Source organism: Rhinocladiella mackenziei (assembly GCF_000835555.1).
Source record: "Rhinocladiella mackenziei CBS 650.93 unplaced genomic scaffold supercont1.3, whole genome shotgun sequence".
NCBI classification, from domain to species: Eukaryota; Fungi; Ascomycota; class Eurotiomycetes; order Chaetothyriales; family Herpotrichiellaceae; genus Rhinocladiella; species Rhinocladiella mackenziei.
The window spans coordinates 2,205,949-2,231,986 of record NW_013550602.1 but is presented as its reverse complement, the minus strand read 5'-3'; the positions used below and the strand labels follow the sequence as shown (position 1 = coordinate 2,231,986).

General features: G+C 49.5%; 12 protein-coding genes across 12 annotated transcripts; 7 read left to right on the top strand and 5 right to left on the bottom strand.

Annotated features, from left to right (window-relative positions):
* Nucleotides 1-292: 292 nt before the first annotated feature.
* On the top strand, nucleotides 293-1,170 carry Z518_04329 (uncharacterized protein; the record flags this gene model as incomplete). The annotated part of the gene is made up of 3 exons (XM_013418035.1): nucleotides 293-472; nucleotides 554-975; nucleotides 1,083-1,170. 3 exons carry the CDS (start codon nucleotides 293-295, stop codon nucleotides 1,168-1,170), a joined length of 690 nt encoding a protein of 229 aa, XP_013273489.1.
* A 342-nt stretch (nucleotides 1,171-1,512) lies between these two features.
* Nucleotides 1,513-2,451, bottom strand: Z518_04328 (uncharacterized protein; the record flags this gene model as incomplete). Its single annotated transcript, XM_013418034.1, has 1 exon — nucleotides 1,513-2,451. The coding sequence occupies one exon, from the start codon at nucleotides 2,449-2,451 to the stop codon at nucleotides 1,513-1,515; it is 939 nt and encodes a 312-aa protein (XP_013273488.1).
* Nucleotides 2,452-3,240: 789 nt separating this feature from the next.
* Z518_04327 (uncharacterized protein) lies at nucleotides 3,241-4,242 on the top strand (the record flags this gene model as incomplete). Its single annotated transcript, XM_013418033.1, has 1 exon — nucleotides 3,241-4,242. One exon carries the CDS (start codon nucleotides 3,241-3,243, stop codon nucleotides 4,240-4,242), a length of 1,002 nt encoding a protein of 333 aa, XP_013273487.1.
* An 815-nt stretch (nucleotides 4,243-5,057) lies between these two features.
* On the bottom strand, nucleotides 5,058-5,437 carry Z518_04326 (uncharacterized protein; the record flags this gene model as incomplete). Its single annotated transcript, XM_013418032.1, has 2 exons — nucleotides 5,058-5,319; nucleotides 5,370-5,437. The coding sequence occupies 2 exons, from the start codon at nucleotides 5,435-5,437 to the stop codon at nucleotides 5,058-5,060; spliced, it is 330 nt and encodes a 109-aa protein (XP_013273486.1).
* Nucleotides 5,438-6,521: 1,084 nt separating this feature from the next.
* On the top strand, nucleotides 6,522-7,130 carry Z518_04325 (uncharacterized protein; the record flags this gene model as incomplete). Its single annotated transcript, XM_013418031.1, has 1 exon — nucleotides 6,522-7,130. One exon carries the CDS (start codon nucleotides 6,522-6,524, stop codon nucleotides 7,128-7,130), a length of 609 nt encoding a protein of 202 aa, XP_013273485.1.
* A 777-nt stretch (nucleotides 7,131-7,907) lies between these two features.
* Z518_04324 (uncharacterized protein) lies at nucleotides 7,908-8,929 on the top strand (the record flags this gene model as incomplete). The annotated part of the gene is made up of 4 exons (XM_013418030.1): nucleotides 7,908-7,969; nucleotides 8,038-8,342; nucleotides 8,390-8,781; nucleotides 8,843-8,929. The coding sequence occupies 4 exons, from the start codon at nucleotides 7,908-7,910 to the stop codon at nucleotides 8,927-8,929; spliced, it is 846 nt and encodes a 281-aa protein (XP_013273484.1).
* A 3,786-nt stretch (nucleotides 8,930-12,715) lies between these two features.
* Nucleotides 12,716-14,419, bottom strand: Z518_04323 (uncharacterized protein; the record flags this gene model as incomplete). The annotated part of the gene is made up of 3 exons (XM_013418029.1): nucleotides 12,716-12,992; nucleotides 13,051-13,661; nucleotides 13,760-14,419. The coding sequence occupies 3 exons, from the start codon at nucleotides 14,417-14,419 to the stop codon at nucleotides 12,716-12,718; spliced, it is 1,548 nt and encodes a 515-aa protein (XP_013273483.1).
* Nucleotides 14,420-15,276: 857 nt separating this feature from the next.
* Z518_04322 (uncharacterized protein) lies at nucleotides 15,277-15,858 on the top strand (the record flags this gene model as incomplete). The annotated part of the gene is made up of 1 exon (XM_013418028.1): nucleotides 15,277-15,858. The coding sequence occupies one exon, from the start codon at nucleotides 15,277-15,279 to the stop codon at nucleotides 15,856-15,858; it is 582 nt and encodes a 193-aa protein (XP_013273482.1).
* A 267-nt stretch (nucleotides 15,859-16,125) lies between these two features.
* On the bottom strand, nucleotides 16,126-18,212 carry Z518_04321 (uncharacterized protein; the record flags this gene model as incomplete). The annotated part of the gene is made up of 6 exons (XM_013418027.1): nucleotides 16,126-16,797; nucleotides 16,854-17,385; nucleotides 17,435-17,538; nucleotides 17,604-17,729; nucleotides 17,762-17,975; nucleotides 18,031-18,212. The coding sequence occupies 6 exons, from the start codon at nucleotides 18,210-18,212 to the stop codon at nucleotides 16,126-16,128; spliced, it is 1,830 nt and encodes a 609-aa protein (XP_013273481.1).
* Nucleotides 18,213-19,323: 1,111 nt separating this feature from the next.
* Z518_04320 (uncharacterized protein) lies at nucleotides 19,324-21,128 on the bottom strand (the record flags this gene model as incomplete). Its single annotated transcript, XM_013418026.1, has 2 exons — nucleotides 19,324-19,700; nucleotides 19,754-21,128. 2 exons carry the CDS (start codon nucleotides 21,126-21,128, stop codon nucleotides 19,324-19,326), a joined length of 1,752 nt encoding a protein of 583 aa, XP_013273480.1.
* Nucleotides 21,129-21,843: 715 nt separating this feature from the next.
* Nucleotides 21,844-23,281, top strand: Z518_04319 (fumarylacetoacetase; the record flags this gene model as incomplete). Its single annotated transcript, XM_013418025.1, has 4 exons — nucleotides 21,844-22,260; nucleotides 22,323-22,745; nucleotides 22,801-22,876; nucleotides 22,926-23,281. 4 exons carry the CDS (start codon nucleotides 21,844-21,846, stop codon nucleotides 23,279-23,281), a joined length of 1,272 nt encoding a protein of 423 aa, XP_013273479.1.
* A 960-nt stretch (nucleotides 23,282-24,241) lies between these two features.
* Z518_04318 (uncharacterized protein) lies at nucleotides 24,242-25,325 on the top strand (the record flags this gene model as incomplete). Its single annotated transcript, XM_013418024.1, has 3 exons — nucleotides 24,242-24,464; nucleotides 24,523-24,605; nucleotides 24,666-25,325. 3 exons carry the CDS (start codon nucleotides 24,242-24,244, stop codon nucleotides 25,323-25,325), a joined length of 966 nt encoding a protein of 321 aa, XP_013273478.1.
* Nucleotides 25,326-26,038: the final 713 nt, after the last annotated feature.

Here is a 26,038-nt window from a genome sequence, read left to right as displayed (position 1 = left end):
AGCAGCGTGAAATCATCGCCCTAAGCGGATCGGCACCGAACGTCGGCCGGGGCTGCGCAAGATGGGTACATTCTCTGCCTTTTATTGCGCTCTACAACGGACCGTGTCTCCCTTTTTCCCTATATAACACCACAATCAACATTGAGACGAAATCGCTCGCCCCAAGTCAACGACACAAAATTTTTTGGCCGGCTTGAAACCTACCAGTCCGCGGCACGAAATCCAAGTGTCTGGAGTTCCAACTAGGCGCCACTGAATCTGGGACCACCAACGTCCTCTGCTGCCCTGCACAATGGCGAATCCCCTCGATACAGACGCTGGCTCCGAGCTATTCAGCACTTATGAAGCCGAGTTGAAACTGGTGGAGGCCGATGTAACCCAGAAATTGGATCAAATACCTGAGCTGGCGGGCGAGGAGCGTAAAGCCGCCATCCGAGGGGCAGAGAGGGCTCTTGATGAGGCGAAGGAGTTGGTATGTTTCTTGCCTTTGCAAACCTTTATTTTTTTTTCTTTTTCTCCGACACAGCACACTAATGTCGGATCCGTTGTGAAGCTGGATCAAATGAACCTAGAGAAATCCAACATCCCCACCTCCGCGCGGTCCAAAGTCAACACCCGATTTCGCAACCACCAATCTGACATTGACGGTCTGAACCGTAAATTAAAATCGTTGGCGGAATCGGATCGCAAACAGCTTTTTGGCGACAGATACACTGATGACCCGGAAGCTGGGCCTCGAGACCTACACCTCGAGCAGCGCCAACAATTATTGTCTGGCACGGAGAGACTGGGTCGGAGCGGCGAGAGATTGCGAGAGTCGCAGCGCATTGCGCTCGAAACAGAGCAGATTGGCGCCTCGACATTGGCGAATCTGCATCAGCAGCGTAATGTGATTGAGAATACGCACCAGAATTTGTTGCACAGCGAGGGATATGTTGATCGAAGTGTCAAGACTCTGAGGGGGATGGCGCGTAGGTGAGAACTGTTCTTTGAACCTTCACGCTCTTTCCTGCCGACACATGAAAACAACTTGATGGATTTTTGCAGGATCAATTGGCTAACAATACATGCTTGACGTACAGGATGGCTACCAATCGGGTAATCACAATCGCCATCATCACGGTCCTCGTCCTCCTCATCATTGGCGTGATCTACAGCAAATTCAGATAAAGACAATCCATCACTTCCAAGACTAGACGGTATTCCCTGACGATCAGATCGACTCGTCAGCCTCGTAGTAGGCGTGAAGGGGCAAGGTCCAGGGCCTTTGGACTTTTCAGCGGTGCAATAGACCGGAGAACTAAGCTCTTATTTGACCAAGCACTGGATTGGGTGGACGGGACTGGAAATGAGAGGGAAGGCCCTTCTTGTACTAAAAGAATCGATAATTTCGACCACAATTGACATCAGCGGCCACCGGCGCCATTTTCCTCCTAGCTTATCGTAGATGGATGCCACATCTTACCATCTCTTGCCACGTAAAAAGCATGAAACTTCGTTCCCCATTCATTCTCACCCTGTATACCTAATAATACCCAAGCCAACATTCAACATGAACCCGATGACAACGGCCATTTTACGGCGTTGACTCCAAATCCCTTCCTCACGCACTCCCCACAGCATACAACCTATGGGCCAGAAGAAGCCCATTGCTGTGCCCCAGATCATATCCTCCAGCATTCCAGCCATCGCTTCTTCGGGCCCACTGCGTACACCGATACCCGTCCCTGCCTCGAGTCCGTCACCGTCACCCGTCGAACTGGAATTGTCCAACCACCTGTCTTCCATATCACGCAGCGTGTTCGGCGATGGCATCGTGTCGGGCGTGTGCGTGTGTGCTTGGATCGCGAGGAATTGGAGACGTAGTTGTTGTACCTCCGCGGCTGTGAAGCCAGAATTCAACAAACGGTCGAATCCTCTCGGGGCAGGTGTCGTGGTAGGTTGCTGCTGGCCACTGTCTTTCTCTTCTGCCGACGCTCCATTTTGTGCTGCGGCTGCTTCTGCTGCGAGTTCCGCGGCCGAGAGCACTATGTCCCCTATCGAGCAGTGTATGTAGATCCGTGACTGGGATGGAGGGTCGCGGATAGGCAGTTTGCCTTTTCCATTGTCTCCGCTGTTCTGGGGCGGCCCTCTCCCGCCTACGCCGCTAGATCCATCGTATGGTCCTGGTGTTCCCACCCGACTGGGTGGTTTACTTACATTTCGCTTGAGCGAGACATTGAGCGGGACATCGTCGACTAGGGCTTTCCCCGCGTGAATGAGACGGATGCGTTGCTTGGAGTACTCCGCGGGTATTCGGGAACGGATGAGTTGTTTTAAGCTCGCTGTGTTTGCGTGAAGGGAGCCGGGCACAGAGACTAAGAGATCAGGTAGGGACGCGGAGAAACGGATGGTCATGTCAAGGTCAAAGTCATCGTCGGGTTTTTCAAAGGCAGGCGGTTTCAAGGACATAGAGGCGGTGTGGGTGGGATTTCCAGACCGCCCTCCGCACACATGCTGTGTGCGCACAAGGTAGAGAGTGACAAGGCGTTAAAGAAGGTGTAATGCTATTATCAAATGTGTGGGTTGGGGAGAGAGAGGTGTCATCGTTCAATTGGAGATGCGCGAAAACGCTGCATATGACTCGCGGTATGAGAGTATTATGTGGGCCAGCCTCGTGGCTGCGAGTCATGAATTTCTCCCACCTACTCCCCCAAAAAGTCCATTGCTCTAATATTCCGCTGCACGATGCGTTTGGGAGAAAGGATCGCTCGGATCTCTCCAGCGAAGCGACGGCGGCAGACTGATACATTTCCTAAGCCAATTTTCCCCGTCCAGCCCGACCAGAGTTGACATATTCGCCCGACAATATCCCTGCGTAGGATCTAGGCTTTGCCGCCTGTGCAACATCCGCAAGACTGCCATCAGATGAAAGATGATTTCATCCTGTAGGCAGAAAGAGTCATCTCCTATTTCTATGCTGCGACAATGATCCTGATCCGGAGATGTGATGTCTCGCGTTGGTTACAGCCTGACCGCTCAGGGGCTTGGAAAGGGGTGTGGCGTTTCGGGTCTCGGGATCCAAAACAGATTGTCGCCAAAGCATTCTAGCATAAAGATGGACGACTTTCCCCAACACCGAAGTTCGATTTCTTCATCAGCTCTAGCGTTTGCTATTCTTCAGACGTCCTTCTATTACAATTTTTTGCAATGTGGAGTCCAGGACACATTACTCGAACAAACTCCGTTCAATCAATCGCGATGTCTGTCACATCAAGTCGTTCCTCAAACTACGACGAGACCATTCCGGAACAACACTTCCCCATTGAAGAAGAAATGTGGCAGCCCAAAAAGGTCGTAGTGAAGGAATCAGACCCTCCATCAGAGCTACGACAATCTCAACGACGTATGTCCGTATCTACTGAAAACTCCAATTCGACGCTTGCATTGGATTCTCCCGAAGAAGAAGTGGATCTCAAGACACCCACAGTCCCTAAAAACATGGTCGAATCGACCACTTCGACCGTCATCGATGACGTTCACGAACCACTACTAAAACCAGAATTGGCCGGACCAATGGAAAAACTTCTTTACTCTTTACTTCGACAAGTTGCGACCGTCGAGCGAGGTCATCCTACCATCATGGCTGAGGACTACGACAAGTTACAACAGAGAGTGACCGAACTGGAAGCTGAGAAGACCAGTGTAGTAGAGAATTATCATGCTTTACTGGCAATCCGCAACGAGGACCTGTTGAACTTGATCAAAGTGCGAGATATGCTGGCTGAAGAACGACGAGAACACACAGCGATACGAAAACTTCGGGATGAGGATTTGGAGAACGTGCTCGTGCTTCGAGAAAAGTTGGCTCAAGCAACGTGGACTAAGCCGCGAGGATCATCCACGACTCGGCTATCATATCGACAATCACGAACCGAAGGAGATGACCTCTGGCAACAGGCCAAGACGGCAGCTATGGAGCAGAGAATTCTGGAGCTTGAGAATGCTAACAAAGAACTCCGAGCGCGAGCTCAAGCTCCAGCTCAAGCGTCAGGCTTGACCGGTGGACCAACTGGAGATATTATCCATCGGGTCGAGACAATGTTTGAAGAAGGTCTCAAATATCGCGAAAAGATGGCAATTAAGATCCAACAGCTACGATCGGAGAAGGAAGCTTTGCAGAAAGATGTTGCGGCTTTGGAAGATCGAAATACTGAGCTTGAAGCACTGACGGAAAGGTTACAGAGAAATCTTGACTTTTAGATACGGTCCACCTTTCTCATACCCTTGATGTGTTCCAGTCATGATCATTTCCGCACATAGATACATAGAGTATAGAAAACGGAAGTAAGAATACACCAGATAGATACCCTATACAAGCAAACCTCATTATTTGTTGCCGACATCATCTTTGGCCTTGTTGATTCCGTCACATTTGGGAATAAAGAGTGCTGCTTTCCCATACGTATACTAGCGAGATGGTTGTTGTGGCCATGTGATGAGGCTGAGAATCCCAACCAGCCGGCCTTCTGCATCAGCCTGTACCAGACTCTTCAGACACCCAAGTTCTGTCATCCAATCATCCCAATTCTTCTCAAAGTTCCTCCCATCTACTACTTCCAGGGCCTAGGACAAACCAGGTCATTTCAGAGTATGAGGAACACATCTCACTCAGAGCAATTAAGAAACTCCCTTCACAAAGTATTTACTATGCGACAGCAACCCGACTCCGGCCCTTGTCACTCCCTTGCTTCTTTCTTTAATAACCATCTCCTCTTCTCGTCCAGCATCCTCGCCTGTCCCCTAACTCTCTCCGGCACCAAACCCTCCCTCTTCGCTGTCATCTTCCAATCCTTCGACTTCTCACGGCCAACCTTCGCCATCATCTTCAACTCCACCAAACTAAACTCCATTCCATCCTCTCTATCAAACTTGAACGGCTCCATCAAGCTCACTGGCGGATTTGTAATGATCCCCGGCAGCCATTTCCCGTTCTTCGACGCAGAACGCACTGTCAATGGATGCAGCAGAATCACATCGCTGACCTACCTAGTCATTTCAGTAAACGATTCTTCACTTCACTTCCAGACAATGGTATGATAGAATTCCAGACCAGACTCGAAGTTCTCATTGCCTCCGATGGGGGCCACGTCCTCAGCGTAGATCCAAGTCCTTCTACCGTTGGACAATATGCCTGTGAAAAGCGGAATTACGGGGAATCCTTGCTCGAGGAAGTCGAGGCAGTGCACCAAAAACCCCCCATCCTCATACCATCTTTTCAGTTCCTTCGGATGAACCTCGAGGTCTTCATGCTCTTTGGTTCCCAGGACGACGATGAAACTGTCGCGTCAGATTTGGATTGTTCGGCAATTCGGTCCTCGCCATCGCACGGCTTGCAAACGACGCCGTAGGCTTCAGGAGCAAAGTCTTTGATGCGTATCTCACGGCGAGCGGGCATATTGGTGCGTTCTGTCGTCCAAGTTTCTGGGTTGTTGTGGTCGAAGCCAAGGCTGGTCTAGATGTCCTTGGTCCATCTCGCTGCATCTTCGCGAGTGAAACAACCTGGCACGCGAAGGCAGCCGTATTTCATGTATGAGTCAACCTGGTCGGTCGTTAGGTGCTTGGGGTTACGCCCTTCCGTGTTAATTCGTCTATTTATAAGGAAGAAATTCAAGAAACTGGGATTTTCTCGACTAAGTGTCTTTCGGCGATCTTTGAGTGCAGTTATTTCAGAGAAAGTAGAATGCTCAAGAGGGTACCTAAGTTCGATATAGGCAGATGGAAGAACCACCTTGCTTCGACGTCAGGTTGAAATACTCAAGAAAAATACAAACCGTTCTCTCTACCTTCTGACTTTGCAGGTCTTCACCCATCAGGTGTGAGATCCATCCGCCTTGTCAATTTAGCCGGAATTCGAAAGCAGCAAAGGTCCTGATACATCGGGCCTGGTGTGATAGTTACAAAGGGTTTGCCGGTGATCAATCTTGAAAGTCCGAGCGGAGAGCTGACGACCAGTTCCTAGGACTTACCTTAGTCTCTTTGTGCCAATTGAGGCGGTGGTTAGTGACCTACTGTCAAACTGGGGAACAACTTGAGATGTATTGAATGCTCTGTCTACCTCACACCCGGTCCTGCCAGGTTGCTGGTATATATACACGTTGGGTTGACCCCTTTTCTTCTGGAATCGATAAACCGATTCTGCAGAAAGAATCGCTAAGTCAGGAATCGATTCCTGCGAACGCTGATCTGAAGGGCCAGGAGGACTATGAAAAAGCCTACGATCGAGGACAAGTGGGCTGGTTTGAAGGTATCCAGCCTGCGCTAGTATGGCTCGGGGCTGTCTTCACGCTCATCATCATCTTCTTCTTCAACACTGCAGCCCTTTGGAACGGGACCGAACGAGTATCAAAGTTATAAGCACATTTGTCAGTGTATGTGGCTACCACAACCATTTCGCAGCTCTTCTGCCTTTTGATGCCTCGCGCTGAACACTGAATTTTATCTAGCCCGGCGTTGTTTTGCTATTGTGGTTTTTGAAGAAGATGTTGCCGCCAGCCAGCCAACGTCGTTTCTTCGTCGGCCTCAGCGATCCAGAAGATTTCAAGAACCAACTCAGACGACTGGACAGTTTGATCTACCCGATCGGACCGAGTGCTCAACGACCATGGTCATATGAGACGCTCAACCGTGATCCCAAACGAGTGACCGCTAGCTCGACTGCAATAGCCACAGAATCTCGCGTCTCGAGCCTCCGCGGCCCAACCCCTCAAACCCATTACAATCGAGGCGGTCTACGCATGTCAGTGCACGAATCAATGATGCAGAAGTCTGTAGCGGATGATTCAGACGATCCTGCATCGCCGTTGCCAGATGGAGAACTGGATGCGGCAGAATATCCTCGAGCAAACAGCGACCTCAGTGCGGCAAGCAGACTAAGTTCAGGAGGCTATGGCCGGACCCACCTGGAAGTTCCTCCTCTGGCGCAGGTAAATAATATCTACGTCCCAGATCCCGTCACATGCCCTTCTCCTATTCCAGAGAATCCTATGGCAGCAGAGATGGATGAAAATACCGGCTTCATCCCATCCTTCAATCCTGTGCGTCCTCGACCGTATGCCCAGGCCGGAGAATGCATACCGACGTCCAAGTAACAATAATTTAGGTTCTTCGCCGTATACTCCTCCACAGCCCGAAAGGAGAATGGATGATCGAATAGGCAGTTCTACGCGTTCTTGGAGTTCTGAGCTGTCGAACAAGGTCTCATTGAATGGCTGAATAGTAGCAACTGCTCCTTTATTGGGAAAAGGGGTTATCACCCCTATGCAGGTTTTAGGGGTAGAAATAGGAGAAGAAAAGGGGTCAACTCAACGTGTATATATACCAGGAACCTGGCAGGACCGGTTGTGTGGTAGACAGAGCATTCAATACATCTCAAATTGTTCCCTAGTTTGACATGAGCAATACTGCGATCTATACAACAGGATAGTACATGTGACCAATATAATCGATACTGTTATGTGTTTGCTTGCATCTCCTTGCAATCCGTGGGAACTGTTACACATTAGGGAGGAGGTGTGTGGATGTTCCGTGTCTTGTATAGTCGGGAAATGGGATTGTCGGAAAACCACTTCTAGACCCATTTCCCGCAGTTGTCAGCTTCCGGAACTGCTGCGCGATTCAATGCATGGCAGATACATACTAGGTACCAATATCTCTCCTGTATACGGTACCTATAGACTTCCTTGCATGCGGCGCAGGATCTCAATGTGGAAACAAAATTCCGTAAGGAGTCCGTATTAGTCAGCGCGCTTGTTGCTATTTTGATCTTGATGGCACAAATCGAGCAACATCTGATGTACATATATGCTTCGATGGGGAATTTCTAGTTCTAAGATTGGTCCAATCACTGATGAGCCAGAGGTTTCAACATGGGAAACTACGCAGACAAACTTCGTGGTCAGGACATTGTCCTAGTGGGTGCAAGCACAGGGTGAGTGGCAGCCGTCAATACGCAGCACTTTCGTCCAGCACCAGAAGTATTCACGACCAAGTATACAGGATCGGCTATGGTGCTGCCGCAGCGCTCGCCGATGTTGGCGCCAAAGTGACCATCATATCCTCTTCCCGGTCGAAGACTGATGCCGCGCTGAAACGACTCAATTCGCCGGATGCGAAGGGTGTGGTGGCCGACGTGCGCGACGAGGAAGGATTCACCAAGACATTGCAGTCTCTGGCACCCATCGACCATCTGGTTTTCTCGGCCGTGGATAACATTATCCGGGGCAAGCTAGAGGATCTGAGCTTGGACGATGCGAAGCATCTCTTTGGTGTCAAGTTCTGGGGTGCCGTGATTGCGGGAAAAGGTAAGCGAGCAAAATGCTGTGAAACATGGATGCAAGTTAATTGCTAGCGCTATTGAAATATGACATCGTCCGTCCGGGCGGCTCACTCACACTCACCTCCGGCACCGTAGGCTTAAACCCCGGTAAGGGTGCAGCCGTCGGGGGCGCGCTCAACGGCGGCATCCTCACTCTAACTAAAGGCCTTGCGATCGATCTTGCAGCCAAGAAGATTCGCGTCAACACGGTCGTGCCAGGGATCGTCAAGACCGAGCTGTGGGATAAACTGGGCAAAAGTATTGAAGAGCAGAAGGAAATGGTCTACCAGGCGAGTCAGAGTCTGCCAGTCGGATTTGTGGCAACGCCGGAACATATTGCAGAGGCATATCTGTACACAATCCGGGCGGATTATGCGACGGGGACATTAATCACAATCGGCAAGTCACAGCAACTTTGTTTTTGTGTAAGAATAAGTGCTGACCAGGAAAGATGGTGGCACCCTGTTGAACTAAGGAGACTCGAAGGGGCACAGAGATGATTTTGTCTGGTATCACGATCTTCACGTTCTGGACGTGGCTCTTAAGCCGCAGAGGCTTAAGAAGATCGAGTAGGAGGAGAGTCAGTTGGGCAAGTGTGTTGCAAAGAGTCTCAGGATGACGACATTGTCAATGAAGAAGGCCAGGCAGAGTTGATCAGCGTTGCCAGGATTCGAGTCCCACTAGCACGAGTCCGAGTTCTGACTCGAGTCGCGAGTCCTAACGAGTCCCATCAATTTCGCTTAGGCCTTCGTATGCTAGGGCCCAGTTAAGGAGAGGGTGCACGCACTCTTCTACCTTTCTAAGAGGACAGTAAAACGCAGCCAAAGATGTCACAGAGTATAGCAACGAGCACTAAATCGCCCTCACCGTCGATACAATCTACGCTTGCATCAACGCCAACACCTCGCTCTATCAGAGCTGATAATAAGCGAATCGGTAGAAAGCAATGGCTTCGACAAAGGCCACACAGCCAATTCTTATCGTGGATCGTCTATCTCGCGCATCTGGACACAGGGCGACAAATATATTAATCCCTCCGCGCCTAACGATCCTCCTGTATGGATTTGCGACTATTGCAATGCTATAGTTAAGTTGAATCGTGATGATTCAACGACTTCCAACGCAACTCGGCAGCTTAAACTCGTTCACAAGATATCCGCAAAACGTTCTCTAATTGAGTGTGAAGAGAGGAACGAAGATCAAAATACTTTAAGCAAGGAATCCTCATCGAAAGAGCCTCGAGTGCTTTGAAGCTTTGGTTGCGGGCGCGTCAACCCATTCTTGCATTCGTGTTAAAATCCACGAGGCGACGAGTTGCATTCGATTTCACGGTTCAGCTACATCACATATCTACTCTTACTATAGCATAACCCGACCAGGGAATAGACGGATTAAGCTGAAACAGAAAAGGGAGCCGTGTTCCGATAGGAACTCAAATACCACTAATGAATTTTCCCGTTGATTATCCCATAAGAGTTATTTTTCAAAACGTCCGTTTCCCCTTCCCTACACCACCAGAACCCTTCCTTAGAAGTTTCTGGTTCCGACGAGCCTGACTTACCAGAGACCATCGACACATACGAGCCGGTATCAATTCAATCTAGTTTGAAGAATGATGAGAGTTTCGATTCAGAACTTGTCTCCTTAGTCGGTAAGACTGAAGGGCCTATCGTACCTATCCCATAGTGACAAGCGTGCACTGTGTCCTCTAGCACGTTTATCGAATGAATCAGCGAAGCAATACACATATCGCTGTGCTCGAGATGGCTTTGGTATTCAGTGTTTGCGTGACCAACAATAGCAAGTACTAGAATCTCTGGGTTGAAGACATCGAGACGTTATTCTAATCGCAAAGACATCATTTGGCAAGAGTCTGCTATTTCAGTTAACACCACTTCTCTAGCGTCCCTGCGGCCGCTTAGAGATCTGCTTAATACTGATGTCGTTGAACTTGCTGTTTACTGAATAGGCGGAGTTTAAACAAGGAAACTAGAAGCAACATGGTTTGTCTTGACCGAAGATACTAATACTTTAGCCAACCTGAGAACAGAAAATCAATCCAGCTATGAATTCGTCTTAATTGACTGTCTGGACATCCCCCATGATATAAACAAATAATGGGCAGACGGCAAACGCTAAGTCTTCTGTGGTAGAGGTGTACGCTGGCTTTATCGCTGTACGTAGCGTGGTGCTGAACACGACAAATAGAATACTCTAATTGACTGTAGCAATCACAACCCCCGGGGATGCGATTGTCACTATGCTTGCAAATAGACAGGTCATATCCAGATACATCCAAATCAAATCATGATGCTGAATTTAGATATTTGGATAAAAATTCTGTCTAATCAGCGCTCGCGAGCAATAACTTAAGCTGAAAAAGCATAAATCGTAATCTTCTAGTTATCCCCATTTCACAGATCTAGAAGACACTAGATCTGTGAAATAGACACGATCCTCCATCGTATAGGACTTAGGGCGGAAATATCAAAAAAGAAAGGCCCCCTCCTATAGTCCATCTCTGACGAACTCATAGATGGGGCGCCACAGCCAGTGAAAGCTTCAGCCACACAAGTTCAACTGCAACGGTATGAACAAGACGACATCATCAACAATCACTGGCTGGAGCATTACGTTTACCCATCTAGGGCACCTAGAAAGCTAGGCCGGACAACCCTCTTACCTTACCTATGATTAAACACTAGTAAGGCCCCTCAATTCTATCGGTTCGACTGCAATCCGGGTGTTTTACCACTCGGTTACGTCCTTGATAGGTCAACCACGGTGTCAATTTTGAAGCAGTTTTTGGTGGAATAAAATATCAACCTGAATTTTTTGTTTTCTACTTTTTTTTTAATTGAAATCATCTGGTTGTGGCTTGGCGTTGTGCGGCGACGCCAAGACCGCCGTGTTGGCCAATCACGTTGGTCAATGGCTTGGCACCTCTCTTCATCACGTGGCTTGGTTGTGTCACGTGATAACGCGAGCACTCCCCCTCCAATCCAATCCGTGGACCATGTGGCCCGGGGGGTGCCCTAGTCGATAGAAGTCGACATCCTCGATATCAAGATGGGCCATGGATCGGATCCAGTCTGTGGGCCACTCAAGCTTTACTAATCACACTCGAGATGGTTCGTAACAGAGCGTGAACAGACGGGCCTCGGCGTCGAGATGATCCATGGATTGGATCCGATGGGTCGTGGTATTTCATCGGATCCAGTCTGTGAACCACCTAGGCAAGCTCTACTAATCACACTCGAGATGGTTCGTATAGAACGTTAACGGATAGTAATTGGTCATTTCACTTAATTAATTGTATGGCAGTGATGTTGGCCACATACCGGTTTTGACCCAGACCCATCTGCGAAGGTCGCCCCACAGGGACGATTAGTGCCTTGGTAGATGGTCGTGGGTGCCGAGACAATCTGGACGATAAGGAAGGTCCGAGACGAAGCATCGCCACGGCTCGGCCATTTTTCACTCTTCGACCTCGAGCAAGCGGGTAGTGTTAAGACTTGTCTTCCAAGCAGCGTTTTTGGCACATCGTCCCTCAGCACCGTGTATGCTCGTCTGCTAGTGCCACTTCACGCCCGCTTTGGCAAGCTATTGAGGCAGCCGTACCTAGGTGGATTTAGCATTCGTGTCGTTTAAGGTGAAACTCAATTGCTGGCACTTGAGATGAAGACACCCTGAATCGTGCCGCACTGACCCCCGAGCCAGCGAGCGAGCGTGCATGCTGAATCTATCATTTCTAGGTATTGACCACCGAACTGATTGAATCTCACCCAGGCTTCGACGAGATTGTTGAGCCTGCTGATATCAGGGCAGTCATGTGTGAGTGAACGGCTGGTCAGATGGAGAAATAAAGTTGTCGTCTGGGATTCCCATCTCTGAATTCTTCGCCCTCTAACGAGGTATTCGTGCTCGGTCGCGCACATCCTTGGGATGTCCATGTTATTGGCACACACAGCAGTCGGTGGTGACGTACTGTACTCCGTATGTTGTGTTTTTGCCCGCTATATAACAATCTGAAGTTCATGTGTGCACAGGTAGCCCACGACCAGAGCGCTCGTGCTGCCCATGCTGGGCATATGAGCTAGAACCTTACTATGATTTCCAATTACTACTGTGTTATATGTATCGAACCTGGCCAGCTAACTATAGAGATATCCCCTGTTTCGCACTCGTCTCTAGGCTCCCATGGCGATTCTCTTCTTTTAGATGAATTTACGCTAGGTTTAATGACCTCTGAGGTGGGGAAGTAGATGTCAGGAAGAGCAACAAGGTTGCTAAAAGACCTCAAGATCAGAAAATTCTTGGTGCCTATATTCAAATCCCGTTGTACTTGTTTAGCCATTCTTAGGAGACTTTTGGGGGGACCGTCTTCTTCTTGACCAAACAGCGTTTGCTCTTCGGGCTGATCAAGAAGTAGTTTTCCATCTCCATCGACTCCGGGGTCGTACGTTCTGAGAGCTCAAAATCGCGACATTCGCGAAAGAACTCGGTGATGCCATGTCGTAGCTCCATTTCGGCTAGATGGATCCCTAGACACACTCGTGTCCCTCCTCCAAACGGTCCAAATGCGTGCTTTTGTGACCCGGCAAGATCTTTGTTATAAAATCGCTCGGGATCAAAGCTACACCGTCAATATGAGTCATTTGGTGTCTTCATGGTTAGAGCCAGGCTTCGCTTACATTTCGGGGTCAGGGAAGATCGAAGGATCTCGATGCATAGTATAACTCTGGGTCGTCACAGTTACCCCCGGAGGGATATACTTACCCGTGATCTCGATTCCTTTAGAGGGAGTGGTGCGAGGTAAGGCACCAGGTGCCGATCCGTAGAGACGTAAGGTCTCTGTGATAACGGCCTTCAGATAGGGGAGTTTCTCTAAAATTGTATCATTGTAGTCGTCGGGGAGACCGCAGACTTCCTCCTCGAGCCTTTTCTTTACCGTTGGATGCGAGAGGATGGCCCAGACGGCGTAAGTTAGGGTGACTGCCGTAGTGCCTGAGCCCGCAACGATCAATGCGGAGGCTTGTGATCCCAGGTCGAAGTCCGTCATACTCGTTCCTTCAGCTTGACTCGCCTCAATCATCCCACTAATGACGTTATATCGCTGCAGGGCACCCTTCCTCGCCCTAGAGGCAGCTGTTGTTCCATAATCCACGACGTTTCGAAGGCACCTATCACACTCTCGAATGAAACTTGGGTATACGATTCGCATCAGGCTGTACAGCAAAGGTGCCTCGCCTCGAAATGCCCATGCCATCACGATGCTCTCCAAGTCGTCGATGTACTGAGTTTTCTGACCCTTTGTTCAGCTTTCGCAATGATAAAGGACTTTGGGGTTGTATGTGTACTATACACCACCAGGGCACTGTGAGCATCGGAACAGTAACTTACTTGACCGGCCTCTAAGAGACGAGAGTCTTCACCGAAAGCAACTTGTGCAATAACATCCGTAGTCATCAAAGTCCACCATTTCATTATATTGCAGTCTCCCTTCATAGCCTCAGATTTCATTTTGGAGACTGCCAACTGAGCGCGATCTGTCACCAAGGCCTGAAAATTCGCCAGGAGTGAGGATCTAGAGAAAGGACGGGCCAAAAGCTTCCTACGAGCTGCATGCTCGTGGACTTGAGTCATCGTGAAGGCGTGGAGCTCAATTCCAGGCGTGGCCAAGTCGTACCACTCAGACTTAACAAACCCGCTTCCGATCCGGTGGATTTCTCGGTAGCCATCCAAGTCGTTGACACTGACCTCGTTTGAGTCAACTCTGACTAGGGGGCCGTATTTCTTGTGAAGGTCATGGATATAGAACATGCGTTGTCCAGTCAAGATTTTGTACTTGAGCACCATGCTCGTAAACCTCGCATACCACGGGCCTGGGATGGCACGGAGAGGGTCCTGAAGCACCTTGAAAAGTGCCTGCACATTTGTGAGCTCCCTCAGATTGGTGACCAAAATTGCGTCTGACGCACTCACCCAACATATCGTGGATGCTATTGCTACCAACACCACCGGGACAAAAAATCGAGATATGTCTAAGTTGATGGGAATCATCGTGAAGGGTGCGCTCCTGGAATACAATGTGACATTGCGCTTGTCTCGACAATAGGGACAATAAGTTTTTGAAGAATAATCTAGTGTCTGGTCATTACTCTTGTTGCCCTTGGCTCTCCACGGGGGACGTAGTGAACTGGGGATTGCACGTTCTACTGCCTACAACAATGTCGGAATATTGCGTCATTGTTGACCGATGCATCAGGTTCCCCTGCTTCCCGAGCCCTCGTGAGCCCCGGTTTGGGGTACGGGGTGGGCACGCAACCCGCATGGTGCCTGGCGACTCGCAAAAGCAAAAGAAACAATGTCAATGCGATTGTGTCGCAGCGTCCTGCCAAGAGCACCGGGAGAAATCCCTCGCTGTATTCCCGTACGGAGTACTCAGGTGCATTTTGCGGGACCAATTGGTGCGATGGGAGAAGGCAACTATGTAACCGCCAGACCCTGAATCGACGTGGTTCCACCTGAAACAAGTTGATAGTTTCCCAGGCTAGTTCTCTTCAACATTCCAGACCACTTTTTTCGGAGATCAGTGGAAGTTGAAATGTGTCGCCTCCTACGTTCGCAAAAGTCCTTCCCAGTTAGGTTAGAATATTCCGCTGGCCAATGCACGGGGCCCCGGATTATTCTTGTAAGTGGGGCAGGTCTTCATATTCTGGATGCACACGGCACTGCTCTTCGGCACAAGTCAAGACTTTCTCTTTGATTTGATAATGGCAAACAATTCTTATAGGCCTTTCAGCTCGTGCAGAAGATACATCCTCGAAATCTACCAAAAAGTTCTTTCGTCTATCCAGCACCTGTCGGCTGCATGTCGATCACTCGCCCAGAGGACTTGATCAGGAAGCACCACAAGAATGGCCGCAAACAATGTCGAATTCCAACCTTCGCCTCTGCACGTCCCGACCGTCCACATCACGACGCACAATGCCGCTGGACTTGCCACTCTTCATAGTTCAGAGAAACCCAAGGCAGAGCCATATCCAGCGCACAAGTTCTCTTCCACTACTTTGTACACCACCTCAGCCATGCCCCCCAATCTCAATGATGATGTCGACCTCAAGCTGCACCAAGATGTTGTTGCTGGTGGCAAGTTGGGAGTCGTCCAACCGAAGGGAACAGTCCTCCGCTATGCAGATTTTGCGCCAAGCAGCGTAGGGTTCATGCACCGCACGCAGAGTTTGGACTACGGCATTGTGCTGGAGGGTACGGTGACTCTCGAACTGGACGATGGAAGCACAACGACTCTGACACAAGGAGACGTGGCAATTCAACGTGCCACAATGCATGCGTGGAGTAACCCGAGTAAGACGGAGTGGGCGCGCGTGTTATTCGTTCTGCAGGACTGTGAACCTCTCATGGTCAATGGAAAGAGGTTCAAGGAAGAACTTGGCCATGCCGCTGGATCTGTGCAGAGCAGTGGTAATGATAGAGAATGATACGGCATCAAACACTCGGGTTAGCTGTCGCAGGTGTGTCAGTTACAGTTATAGACTGAGAAAAAGTGTGAATCAGGAAGACTGCCGACAAGACATCAATATACATTATACAATATACAACATACAATCTGCCATCAGCTATCACCTAATCCCTGTTGGTCACCTTGTGGTAGCTGACTGTAGGCCAAGAGCCAATAGATGGCGTGCAGAATTCCAGGGCTTCTTTACCTCATTGTAACACGACAACATTTGGGTGTGCCAAATCAATCAAGTGTCGGGAGGTGCGATTCCGGAGGTGTCCCATGCTTCAGAGATGGGATCATGTGGGGTCGCTGGCATCGTCTCGAATTGGCCCAGGTCTGGCATCTCGCCATCAGGAAAGAGATCCAGCAAGGCTGGATCGAAGAACGGATGGCATAGGTCGAAGGACTGCGGCTCTTCAGCAGCCGAAGCATTTGGAAGCCTGGCTGGAAATTGTTCCTCGAGCCTGCCAGTCTCTTGCCAAGTGTTTTCGTGCGCAGGAGGCCAGGAAGTTTTGAGGGGAGTCGAGGCGCTGGTGCTGCATAAATCTGGCAAACGACTTTGAGAAGAAGCCGAGGGTGGAAATAGAGGGACAGGTAGCTCCACTTCATCTCTTTGTTCCAGGACGACGCTCGCTGCGGCTTCACTGTTACCGGATGGTCTCTGCCCCATTTGTTGTAGATTCTGACTGTCACCATCTTGGATACCAAGATCATTACACTCTTCTCCTGCCTCCACAAAACCATCTCCCTGTGACCGTAAGATCTCAACAAACCCGAGAATTGAAGTTCGAGCGTAGCGAGCACGGATCTTGAAGTCAAGGAACTTGCCGATATCCATGTTCTTAGGTTCGTCTTCTAGGGGGCTGGTAAGTGCGTGTCTCTCGTGGATCTTGTACACGCAGGTAAAGTGTATTTCCTAGATGACAAAATATCAGTCATTATCCAACCCCTAATCTTCTGTGAGTTTCACACCAGCAGTGCTGCAAATTTCCAATATGGTGCCATTGCGCGAATTATCATGACATTCGTTCTGACATTCGCAATTGCCCGACTCTTAACATTCTTATTCAAGCACCACATGAACGGGATCTGAATGGCGCACCCACTGTATGCTGCATATGCAATAAAAGAATTCGTCAGAATTATGCCGGTATGGACAGAATAGACAGCATCCATCAATGTCGAGGCTGTGCATGCGTGTTCGAAGGCTATTTGGGCGGATGATCGTCGTGCTGAAGACCAGCTGTCGTCTGCAATACTCCATGAGAACAGAGGTATCACCGATGCGTGAAGCGCACAGATCGATTGATGGTAGATGAGATTGAGGAGGAGGATGTTCGAAACCTGATCTTTTGGTATTGTTGCGATATTGGACACGTCCAGTTTCAATGTCGGTGGTACTTCCGACCACCACCTCACTACGTCGTTGTCGAGAGCATAGACCCCCGTCATTCTCTCGCTAATACTAGATTCGGGGGATTTGATCAACGAGAAGACAGAAGCCCTAAGAAAGATATTAGTCCCGCCAAAGCAACTCGGTGGGTGCCGATTACCAGACTGTCATTCCTTTTATTAGTTCGGCGTAAACTCCACCATTAGATCCACCAGATTCTAGACAGATAGGAGGACTTCGAGAAATACCGTCCTCGAAATCAGCCTTGGGCCAAGGTAGTGACAATTTCCTCACGTTGGCTATCGGTTCAAAGAGCAATAGATGCTCACCCAATTGGCACTGCGAGAGATAAGAGGCCCATAAGCGACGGCGCTGTATTTCAGACTCCAATGAGTTTTGAGTTTGAAGGTCTGTAGGTCCAAGGCCTCCAACATGGAGCAAAAGGCAAGCGTTTCCTAGAGCTTAGTCAGTTATCATTTCTCACGACTTTATAGTAGAGAGCAGCAGTGCCTTTGAAGAGGTAGCATAGCCTCCATGACCCCTGAGTATACCAGAACAAGGCCAAAATGGAGAAGGTTACAATGTTATCCTTGTGAAAATTTTGGACGTCCTGGAAGACTAGCTCCCCTGCTCGATTAGCCCATTCGATCATAAAGCCATGGTTCTTCAGCGTGGGGTCGCCATTGCAATCGCGATAGAAGCTAAAGAGAACTGAATCAGTGGACTGGAGAATGACAACGTTTAGGTTCTCTATACTTAGCAGCCGCGGCACAGATGGCTAAGATGACATGAGGAGCAGCGGTCCCGGCCGCCAGCGATTCCAGGAACTGTGTCTTGTGCAATAAAAAACTGGCATTGTATGAGGTGTGAAAGTACAACTCCACCAAGGTATACATCAGAGACTTTGAAATTCCGAGATAGGGCTCCTTAGTACTCATCGAGGACTTTAAGCTCTCGTCATGCGATTTCTCCTGCTATAGTCAGACAGGAAGCACGAATGCTAAGTAGAAATGGCGACTAACAGGTAGTCTTTCGTCAGTGTCTCCATATCTTTTCTCCCGTGGGCCTGCTGGAGATGATGGTGGATCTCTGCTCGAATGTACTGATGAGACAAAGCGAGGTGACTTTGGCATAGCCAACGAGCCTTTACTATAGGTACATGTGCGCCTTAACCTGGAACATCGGCTGCAACTGGGCCGTTCCCCTGAGCACCGGACCTATGTGATCTTTGATCAGCAATGCCCTTGATTCATTACTCGACGGGGTAATTTCGAGTCAATACCTTTTGGCTTTTACATACAGTGCAAGCACTTCTTGGGCGTCCTGCTGGATTCCACATCAGGACGAGTTGCTGCTTCTCGCCCGAAATTTGCTCGTAGGAGAAATAGTGGGCGTGCCACGGAAGTAGAGGAGAATCAGTGGGGAGCTGTGGTCAATGCTTTCTAGGTGCACTATCAAGAAGATGGGAGAAAGAGTGCACCCTTTTCGAAGAAATCAGAGCAGAGCACTTGCATTCATGTCGAGGAAAACACGAGATAGGAATGGCAGAAGTTGTGGGTTGAATGAAAGATCAAGTTTACATTGGTCCATAATGTTGAAGTAGGGACTGTTGGCCAAGCACGGCTGTCAGGTGACCCTCCAGGAGTCTTCCGCCCACTCCTCCGCCCTAACTGGGAGCCCCTGGGGCAGCCCCGGGGCAAAGGAAGCTTGGGGAAGTCAGTGCTGAACCTCAAGCGGGAACACTATTTGCAAGCAGTTTCGCACCCCGGGCATTTTACACCAAAAGTGCTACTTTTCAACCACGTTTTACTTAAAACTCTAGGCACTAAGTTAATACTATTATTTTAAAATAATGGAGTCCTTCAAATCATGAAATTGCCTGAAAGAACGGCGGTGAAACACGATTCAAAAGTGGGCCATAATTGCCACTGATACAATGTGAAGTTGACATTCCAGGTTGCTACTCGGATGTTCTTTTGCTTCGGCTACCCAATTGAGGCACAATCAGCACAAGTCAGGGTGTGCATATGGGTCAACAGTGCATAATGTCTAAACATCCGCTGTCGCGGTCTTACTTCCAATGTTGGGCCTGTGAATGGTCTTGTTGACATAGTCAGTGAGAAACTCTTTGATGTCCGTGATGAAGAATGAGGCAATCAAGCCAATTCCTGTGAAGGCTAATGTTGCCAAGTAGACAATCTGGAAAGCATGAGCATAGGCGTGCTTAGTGGCGAGTGCCATGGCGCCCAGTATTTCGTCGTTCATGCCGGATACAGCCTCCAAAGCCGCAGCAGTGCCATTTTCCATGGCAGCGAGCAGGTCTGGGAGGCTGCTCTTAGGAAGGCCAGCATTCTCGACGGCGGGAATGATTTCTTGAGGGAGGTATGCAGTCAACCTATTGCCGTAGATTGCTATATAGATGCTCACTTCAAATCTTAAGTCAGCGATGCAGGGTGGAGTGAGATTAGATAGGTCTTACCAGCGACCGTGCCAAAAACTGCTCTAGTTGCACCGAGAAAGCCTTGAGCAACACCGATATCATGTGGGGGAGCTACAAGTCCTGTAATGACGATGGTGACCAGCTCAACCCATCCGACAGCAAGACCGGCCAGGCTTGTAAAAGCAATACCCATATCTCTTCTCTCCTCGTCAACAGCAGCCATAGCAGCCCCGAAGATGGCAGTCATTGAAGAGGCGGTAACAAGTTGCCATTTCAGATGTCCGAGAGTTCTGAAGAGAGGGGCGAAGATAAGTTCGCCCATGGCCAGGGCGATTCCTGGAGCACAGGATAACAGTCCGATAGTTACTTCGTCCGTGGTAAAAAGAGCATTGATCTGGATCGGCCAAAAAACGAGAGAAACAGTCCAGATCATTTGCATCGTGGACCCAATGAAGATAGAAGCCGTGATGTTTCGAATTTTGAAGAGTCTGACAGGTAAGAGAGGCTGTTTGAGTGGCATATAAACCTCATACAAGGCGAATCCGACCAAGGTGATGCCACCCACTAACAAGGAGGCGAGGACCTGTGCACTTTGCCATGCGTATGTGCCTTGAGCCCAGGTGAATCCTAGAATAACCAGGATAAGACCGGCAAAGTAGAGCAAGAGCCCACCGTAGTCGAGGGCCTTCACCTCTTGCCATTTAGTCATTCTACTGTTGATCATATGAAAGTTCGGGGGGAAATAGCAGGTGAGAAAGAGGACCGCGGACAATCCAGAGACTGCAACGTTCAACCAGTATACGCCTCTCCATCCCACACTTGTGTGGGCAACCATGGTGCGTGCAATTGCTGCACCGAAGCCTAAAGTTGGCAGAACACTGAGCGTTACGCCAGCCTGACCCCAGTGGCGATGCTTGTTGGGTATCAATTCGTGGATGACAACAGGGTAGAGTAGTCCTGCTGCACCACCAGTTCCAGCGAGAGCGCTTCCGACGATAAGGACGTCAACGCTGTTGCCTTTAGCACAGATAATAGAGCCGATAACCCCAAATAACTGTCCTCCGATCAGGAAATATCGTCTACCAACAACATCTGAAAGACGGGCGAAGAATAGGTGTAGCACTCCCATAAACAAGGAGTAGACCAGTGTGATGAGGTAGATGTTTGATGAAGGTCCGATATCAGCGTTAATGACATTGAGAATGCCAGCAGGCATTCCATAGCCGATATAACAACTGTTTGCTAGCAGGATTGCAGCTGCGAGGGAGCCCACAAGGCGAGGCGAGCCCCAGTAGCCATTTAGATGCTTTGCATCTTCGCTGACGATGTTGCGGTGCTGAGAGTCCTTGGAATCGACCCGGTCAAGATGCTCAAGGCCGATTTCATCCTGCTTGCCGATTTTGATATCAGCCATGTTCTTCGCGCTATCGTAACGCAATCTCAGAGACGAAGGTGAGGTAGGTGCTTTATGGAATGTTCGTGTCTAGGCGAAGTGTGGAAGGACGTATGAGCATACACCTACACAGGGTCTGGAAAAGACCATTTATGAGGTATGCGGTGCATCGCTGCGAAAGGAATACCTCGACCCCTAGCTATCATTTCAAGCCGTAGACACGGACTTCGGCCAACAACTTTAGTCTTGCCACAGCCTGGAATTTGCAGCCAGACCACATGGAAACCCCATGGGGCTCGCCTCTAGCAGGGTCCGCGGATCGTCTGGGATCCAAATGAAGGTCGAGAACCGTGACAAGGCCATCATGATCCATCCAACCCGTACACCGAGATAAGCCGAAGGAATACCAAGCTTTACTTGGCACTGCTGGGGTCTTTTTTGTGTCTTCTGCGTGGCTAAGTCCGAAAGTCTAGGCTAACGCTGCATATTATTTACCGAAGGAGACTCGGAAAACATCCATGCTTCGTCCATGCTTTGTTCATTCGACCGGTGCTAACAGATCAGTAGCGTGCGGAGTAGATTGTGGTTGATTGTAGCTGCAGAATGGTCACGGCGGGTAGCGGAAATTCTGGGAAATGTTGGAGCACTGGTGTGGTGGAGGTAGCAATATATGTCGGTATCTCGCAGTGATGACAAGTGTCTTGATCTCAACGACCCAGCTTCGAGAACCTTCACGATGGCCTCCTGGGTTCCCATACCAGAGGAGTCCGACTTCTCACTACAGAACCTACCATATGGAGTTTTCAGCACCACCACCGCAGGGCCGCGGATTGGCATTGCCATTGGCAGCAAAGTGCTCGATCTCAAGGCTCTGGTACAGGAGCACGTATTCGAAGGTCTCAACTTCGATGCTACTACGCTCGAGCAGACAACTCTGAATGCATATGCTGCCCTTGGCAAGGATGTTCATGGCAGGGTCAGGAGAAAGCTGCAGGAGATTCTCAAGGAGGACACCCAACTTGGAAGCCTTCTGCGGGATAACCAGCCGCGGCGCGAGAGGTGCTTAATTCCCATGAATAGTGTGAAAATGCACCTACCTATAGTCGTTGGGGACTATACCGATTTCTTTATAGGACTCCATCATGCCACCAATGTAAGTCGCAAGCTATGCCAAAGCTAAGAAACCCGCGGGCCTAACCAGGCACGATATGACAGTGCGCAGATTTTTTAAGACCGGGTTCAGACATTGTGCAGATGATTCCCAGCTTTTGGGAAGCGCCGGTAGCATATGGCGGGCGATCGTCATCGGTCGTCGTCTCTGGAACACCTGTGCATAGGCCGAAGGGGCAGTATCGTGTCAATGGACAGGCTGTGTCCGGACTCTGCCAGCAACTTGACTTTGAGGTCGAGTTTGCCGCCGTTATCGGACAGGGAAATGAATTTGGCCAGGCAATTGATGTTGATCAGGCTGAAAACCATATCTTCGGTTTTGTTTTGTTAAACGATTGGTCCGCAAGAGACTTCCAGAAGAACGAATTTGCCACCTTCACCTCGAAGAATTTCGGAACACAGATTTCACCCTGGATCGTCCCCTTTGAGGCACTAGAACCATTTCGTACACCTCCGACAAAAGCAGGGGTAAGGCTGTGGTGAGACTTTTAAATATCTCCCAGACATCACTAATCTGGAGCAGCGTCCACTACCCGATTATTTAACCCAGAAGGAGACCAATTCGGCATATAATATACCTATTCGAGCAACGCTAGAAGGTAAGTTAAACATATTAGCTAGAAACACAACTAACCTATACGTTGCTAGTTGATTCGCAAAGGTATCATGTATCAGAATGCAACACTAAATTTGTCGTCTTCTCCTTTGCTCAGATGATTGCTCATCACACCCGTGGAGGCTGCCCGCTGCGGCCAGGAGATATTGTTGCCACTGGTACAATGTCTGGACCCACCCGACCGGAAGAAGGTTGTCTCCTGGAGCTCTCTCGCTATGGCACAGACCCCTATGAGATGGCTGCAGAGGGGGCTACCGAGAACAAGATCCGTCGAACATATCTTGAGGATGGGGACATCGTTGAGCTCACTGCTCAAGTCCAATCCAGAGATGGACTAGGTAACGTGGGATTTGGAGCCTGTCGCGGAGAGGTGCTTCCTGGTCTTTGAGCGATTGAGTGTTATTCCGAGTGGCCATAGATGATGGTCCTTTTTAGGCCTCTAGGATGATTCCCAGGCAACACGCTTAAGTAGAGTCAAGAGGGTAAATATCACGGTGTAACAAGTCTGTAGCATTGTTCTGATCGGTGCTCAGCGCGCCAATCCCAAAAAAGCCACCTCCCAGGATATGCAATCCTGACATCATTTTCCAAATCCCCTCGCCACCCACCGAAAGGTCAACAGGGCTCTCGTGTTGCTGCTTCAGCATGTGCAGGAGTGGCTATCAATTTAGGTGCGACAAGGTTCAGCTTAGTACCTCAACTCCAAGCCACGCAGTCCACCTTCATCAACGGTACTTGGCGCTTGGTCTGTTTGCTCGACGGTATAACAGATGAGGACTGTTGCGGATTACTATGTTTCCACTGGTCCTCCAGGGCTGTGGAGCGTAAAGGTGAAGGTCAAGGAGCTGCCACGGGAATAGTAGCCTTGAAGTGTGTGATAGGGCTAAGGTAGATCACGGTCACGGGATTACATGCCAAGGCCGTTTGTTAGGGACGCATCGCATTGCACGGTCCGTCGTCGCTTCCAAAATTCTAGATGGTTCTGCTCGGTAGTAAATCATAAAACAGTCTCAATGAATTCCCACGACTTGGGCGCGCAAGTACCTTGCTGATTTTGCCTTGTTTCCTCTCTACAAACCGCGGTTGAAAAGCACGTATAGGTAAGTAAGGAGCCGATCTTCTTTTTGCCCCTCTGCTCTAGGGATGAGAATTTAGCTGGCACCAGACTGAGAAAACGTGTACTCTTCTGCATGCGGATCGGCTTTACATGGCAATTAGCCTACACTCTGAACATTTGACTCATTCGAGCTTTCTGCCATTACATTCGCGGAGTCTTTCTCTGACTTGGTTTTTGCTATAGAACCCCGAATACCCCCGCCGATACATTTACTCTCTCCTCCCATTCACTATGGTCCTCCATAACCCGAATAATTGGCACTGGGTGACAAAAGACGCCGGCCCGTGGGCTAAAGAATGGCTGGAGACAGAATGCAAAAATGTGTCGGCGGAAGAGGACGGAGTGTCGGCCAAAATCACACGACTGGTGTCAATGGATGGTGATGTGGAAGTGAGCCAGCGGAAAGGCAAGGTCATATCAATTTACGATGTAGTGCTGCAATTGGAGTATGGAGGTAGACAGCTATCCTGAGATGTGATCCATGGCGGCAATCGTGCTCACTCTATGTGCAGGCAAGACGCAAGAAGGCACCGATGTCAGTGGAAGCATCAGGGTTCCCGAATGCGCCTACGACACCGAGCTAGAGGAGTACGTGGTATGTTCCCATACTGGACCCTCGGCAGTGATTGCAGAGCAGTTACTAATTACAGGGCAGTTTGAGATAGACATCTACTCGGAAACGAAAGAGAAGCAGCCAGTCAAAGATCTCGTCCGGTCGAAACTAGTCCCCGAGCTGCGAGAAATCTTTAGCAGACTTGGACCTGCCCTCATCACAGAGCATGGAAAAGACTTACAACATGAACTTGGTTCCAATCCGTCCAGCGAATTTGCAACACCTACATGGCATCCTCAGAAGGAGAGAACTCCCACATCCTCTACTCCTGTCACGACTTCCACCACGGGGAAATCCTCGATCAATACCACCACTGTGACGGCAAATGATGAATTCCGCACCACCGCTGAAGAAATGTACCAGACCTTTACCGATCCTCAACGCCTTGCAGCATTTACCCGAGCGACACCACGGGTGTTCGAAGGGGCGAAGCCAGGGGGAAAATTTGCCATCTTCGACGGCAACGTCACAGGAGAGTATGTCACGTTGGAACCACCCAGAAAGATTGTTCAAAAATGGAGATTAGCACAATGGCCAGAGGGACACATGAGCACTCAAGAAATCTTTTTTGATCAGAATGATGTGGACCGAGTGACCAACATGCGGGTGACTTGGACTGGAGTGCCAGTCGGACAAGAAGAAGTGGTCCAGAGGAACTGGGAGGGATATTATGTCCGCAGTATCAAGCAGACATTCGGGTAAGTTTCTCCTACATCCGACTTGTCATGGGCATATAGCTTACGTGGATCCAGATTCGGTACAATTCTTTAGGTTGCCCGACACGAACACCGACACCGACACCTGGTTTAGCAATGCATTTCTAAGGCGAATTCGGCGACCGGAGCAATCGAAATGTGGCCGGCAAAGCATTCCTACTCATCGGGGGTATGGGTCCAACTCTTTTAGATCTCGTTCCAGGTGATTTCTTAGAGCGGAAATCACGGGGAAATTCAAAAAAGACAAATGAGCACACGCAGAGACGGATTAGATGAGAGAAGATGAAATTCATGCAATCCGATACCACAGAATTAGTAACCACAGGATCCTGTCCTGTCTTCTTTTTACGTTGTCTCTCACCAGGTTTGGGAGTAGTGATTGCAGGGAACAGGGATCCAGGTGAGGATGAGAGAGCGAGCTGATCTTCTCAATCTTATACCGCATACGTCATTTGCTGTCCGCCCCATCATCCTCCATATTAAAATCCGGCCTTGCACCGCCACACTTCAACTTCCCATCTCACTACGCTATTCACCCTCGTCCTGTTTATCGAAGACCATTTCCTTGTCTTACTTAAACTTTCTAGCCTTCAACTTCCCATCTTCGTTTCCTGATTGTGTTCTCAAACCCATCTCGAGCATTCCGAGGCTGCCGGCTCAGCCTCGCCCAGCACATCATTCGATATTGTCAGCATTCTT